The sequence below is a fragment of the Alligator sinensis genome, unplaced genomic scaffold (assembly GCF_000455745.1).
Source record: "Alligator sinensis unplaced genomic scaffold, ASM45574v1 scaffold989_1, whole genome shotgun sequence".
Classification (NCBI taxonomy): domain Eukaryota; kingdom Metazoa; phylum Chordata; order Crocodylia; family Alligatoridae; genus Alligator; species Alligator sinensis.
Window position 1 is genome coordinate 1353943 of NW_005842266.1, and position 4082 is coordinate 1358024.

Consider the following 4082-nt stretch of genomic DNA (forward strand, 5'->3'; position numbering starts at 1 on the left):
GCCCTATCCCTCAAACAGAGATTGGAAAGTCGCCCCTTTGTCAAGATGGAGGAGTTCACTTCTTTCACAAAGGGAAGATGTCCTTGAGGCATGGGGATATTTTGATACCTGTTAGATCTCTGAATAAGAGGGTGGTCTTCAATTCTTACTTTTGAGCCAGGAAAAAGGTCTTTGCCAATATTATTCCTTTGTTCCTCCACCCCCACCCCAACCAGATTTTAGTCTGAATGCAAAGAACTTCTCTCTGCCAGGGCAGTATATGCTATATGATCTTATACAATTCATAGTACCTAAACCCAAGGAGCATCTTAAAAAAAAAAAAAAACACCAAAATAATCCCCTCTCTTTTATTTGTGGAACTATTTCAAACTTGACACATCCCACAAATCCTTTGGGAGAAGATTTCAGTAGTTTTTAAACTGAAGTCCCAAAATTAACACAACAGGCTGTGTGATGCACAGAGGAAGGTTATATTGAATTGAACCATTGGTGCAGAGAGTCAAAACCTTCACCTCCTTTTCGTTCCCCCATAGCCTGGAAAACAAACAGAAAAAAAAAAGTCTTAAATAGCCTTGGTTCTGCAGGTAGCTTTCCATTTTTACACACTGGTAACAGCGTGGCTAAGCACATTCATAGATCAGTGTAATAACGCACTGACATGGGAAAGACTTCTACCTAGGAAAATCAGACTGACTGTTTTTTGGGAAGCATTTAGTGAGCACACATCATTGCCAAGAGAGGTGTAAGCCCTAACAAAGACAAATGAACTTTGCAGACTGTTGGGATGTGTACAGTGAAGACAGCCTCATGCTCCCTGTTGGCCCAAGGAGAAGCTCTATACTCAAGCAGACTGTTTACCTTTCAGGGCAGGGGTCATCTCTTGAGCACAAGCATAAACAGATCTCAGGGCTTTGGACACTAGTTTAATATGTTTCTTAATAAATCATCTCTTGGCCTTGCCCTGATCAGTAGGTAATAACCCAGAAAACAGCTTTAGCAACAGTCAATGCCAAGTCCCAGTCAAGGAGGTTTAAAAGAAAGACCTGCAGTAGTCTGGAATGGAAAAGCTTATCTACAAAGGAGTTAACGGACCTGGCTACATCTTGACTGGTTTTCAAAAATGGAATTATAACTTTGGTTATGAAATGCTGAAAACATCCAACCTATGCTACAAACTGCTACTATGTTGTAACTAGCCCAAATTTGTTGCGCAGATGGGGCTCTAAAAAAGAAAATAACCATTCTGCAGGCCAGACCATTAGGTATCCCTGCAGAGCCTTGTTTCAGACAATACAGAGGTTGGATAGGAGGGTGCGAATAAAGAAGGGAGTCAGAAACTGACTTATTTGGACAGTATAGAGTTCAGCAGCCTCATGCACTGATCACCATCTAAGGTTTATAGTGAGTGAGTGAAAAAAGGGACAGTATCTATTCACTTAATCATCAGTCACACAAAGAGCAGAGCAAGAATTACACAATAATGCAGGTAAACGCTGATGACTACTATAGTAGAAGTTCATTAATCTAAAGCCCAATGAAAGCCCACTAAGTCTTCCCATTGATTTAGGTGGGCTTTAGGTCAGCCCCCAATCTCTTGAGCAGCAGGAAGAAAAAAACCTGAAGAAAATACTTACCAGATGCAGTTCTTGTCCCTGAACTACCAGGCTGTGTGGAGTTGCATGAATTCCCCCACGTGGGAGGTGCAGCTGTTGGACCAGTCCATGAATTGAAATGTGGAAAATATGAGCGTGATTGTCCTCTGCCAAAAGAAACACAGGGTTGGAGTTAATTATTTTTTTGAAAGAGAGGTCATTGTTTATGCAGCAAAGTCTCATTAAAAACAAAAAGTTGACTGGGAAGGTGCAAATACACACATTTTATCATTTTAAAGCCAGAAAGCTTAGAAAGATTCAAAGAATATTAATATCTATTGAATTCTGTGAAAATAAATGTTACCTGTGATAATTCTATATATTTTTTTTAATCACAACCACACAAAATGTACAAACTACAAGCTTCTGGATTTAAGCCAAATCTCTAAGTCCTGCAAGGGCAAGTTCTCTCTGTTTGAAATATCTTTTTTTTGTGCACTGTCAGAGATGGAAGACTGAACTAGAGACATCACCGCCTGGTTCTCTTCAGGCTTTTCCTGTATTATGCAATGCATCTTCAAGCCAATTTCAGAAAACGTGACTGACTGCAATACAGTTGTTATGTGAATTTTATTTAGTGTTTCTGAACTTTTGACCCATCTCAGTTCAATTTACTCTTTATTTATTGGCAGGAAATGCGTACTTTTTGCAAATTCATCACTTGTTAAGTTATACTTGCCACAGGTTTCTTCTTACTTGCTAAGATATATGTAAAAGGTGGCATTGGAACAAAGTTACCATGGCATTTGCTGACATCAGCATTCTTGAACCACATGGTTTCAAAAGCCGAAATCAATTTTAGGCCAACATTTTCAAATACAGGAAGCTAAAGTCTGTAAGTTCTCATTTAAGATCAGTCTAAATGTTCCAACATTCTGAGCATCAAAGTCCCACTGAGGTGAAACATACACCAAGCAAATTGTTTATAAAACCTATTTAAATCAATTTAAGGTGGTACTGAACTAAAAAAGCTTTTAAAAAAATTGCACGGGAAACATTTCTATGAAACAATAATACATTTTTAACAGGGTGCCATCTTAGCTATGTTAAAACAAAAGCTCTTCTGAAGTGACTGCAAATATTTCCATATTTCTTCCTACTGATTAAGTCTGTTAACTGGGCATTCAGTCAGACCTGCCACCTTTGCTGCTTTTAACTGTTAGCCCTAGAGAGCCAAGAGAGCAAGCTGGATTCTTTGTCGTCTTGCACAGTAGATGTCAAGGATCCCAAACTAGTTTTTCTTGCAGAACTGCTAGCTTAAAGACATGTTTTTCCTCAGGTCAATACAGACTGATGTTTCATTACATCCCCACTAGTGTCATAGAACATTTCTGCGTCTCTTATGCTTTCATCTGTTGATAACCTAATTTTTGTTCCTTAAATTGCATGCAAATACAAATCTGCTGTAGAAATGGAGCAATATAATACCTAATTGCAGGTAGTACAGTAACTTGGTAAATGAAGCACTTCTCTGCAAGAGCAGTTTTAGTTCTTCAAGCTCCCCGAGGAGCTACACAAATCTTCTCTATATGTGCTAAAATGGCAACTGTTGTTACTCTTAGAAAATCATTTGGAAAGGTTTGCAAAATGTTTATTAAACAAGCATTTTAAATATAAATGGCAAATATTGGCACAGCTCCTTAAATGTTTTTTACTGCAGTACATCTCAGATTCCTGCCTACTGTTACTTTTATAGTTCTTCCAAGACCATGCATCTTGGAAGATACTTAATGGCAGGTGGAGAGGCAAGACTGATCTGTGTATCAGAACCCCATGTTTGGCTTCGCAGAGTGCTTCAAAATGTTGATGTCACAACCAAGAAACAGCTACCTTAAAAGACTTTAAGTGGGGTAAAAATTAAGAAAAAAGGGCTAACAAATATGTAAACACTCTGTGCGCAATGTCTCCACACATGCATAAGGCTATTTTAACTTGTCAATTTGCAACTCATCTATCAGGCTCCAAAGTATGTATTTAATTAAAAATAGAGCAGAGTTGAAAAGAACCCTTTAAAAAAAGCTCCCAGTCTACTGAAGTTGCAAGTGCGTGCAGATTTTACAGCGTGGCTGATGCATAGTCCTGCAAACTCAAATTCAGACGCAACATGGCCATTTTATGGCCCTGAAAGTTACAAATCAGAAGGAAAGACTGGTGTAGGGAGACTGGGGTTATCAGCGCTGTGCTTACCTCTGATTGCCAGCCAAGTATCCCAGTAGGCTGCCTGTTCCTAATCCAGTCCAAAACCCTGCTCCTGAGTTGGCCTGATAACCGGAACCACCACCTAAGCCACCAGCTCCTTAATTCAAATAGCAAATGAAAAACACATCAGCTTTCAAGTCAGCGACACTTTACCTTTGAAGAAGCCCACACATTACTGAATGATTCTCGTGGAGGAAGAATTACAGGCCTGGTTCCTGCTGCTATCAGCAA

At 39.3% G+C, this 4082-nt stretch overlaps 1 protein-coding gene across 3 annotated transcripts in view; it reads right to left on the bottom strand.

The window, feature by feature from the left end:
• Positions 1–331: 331 nt before the first annotated feature.
• SARAF (store-operated calcium entry associated regulatory factor) overlaps positions 332–4082 on the bottom strand; it is an 11917-nt gene continuing 8166 nt past the window's right edge. For all 3 annotated transcript variants that reach the window (XM_025209078.1, XM_025209079.1, XM_014521863.2), the window contains exons 4-6: positions 3840–3948; positions 1635–1759; positions 332–534 (exon numbers count right to left, since the gene is read on the bottom strand). In XM_025209078.1, coding sequence (XP_025064863.1) covers positions 509–534; positions 1635–1759; positions 3840–3948 — 260 coding nt within the window. In that variant the 3' untranslated portion in view covers positions 332–508. The remainder of the gene's footprint in view (positions 535–1634; positions 1760–3839; positions 3949–4082) is intronic.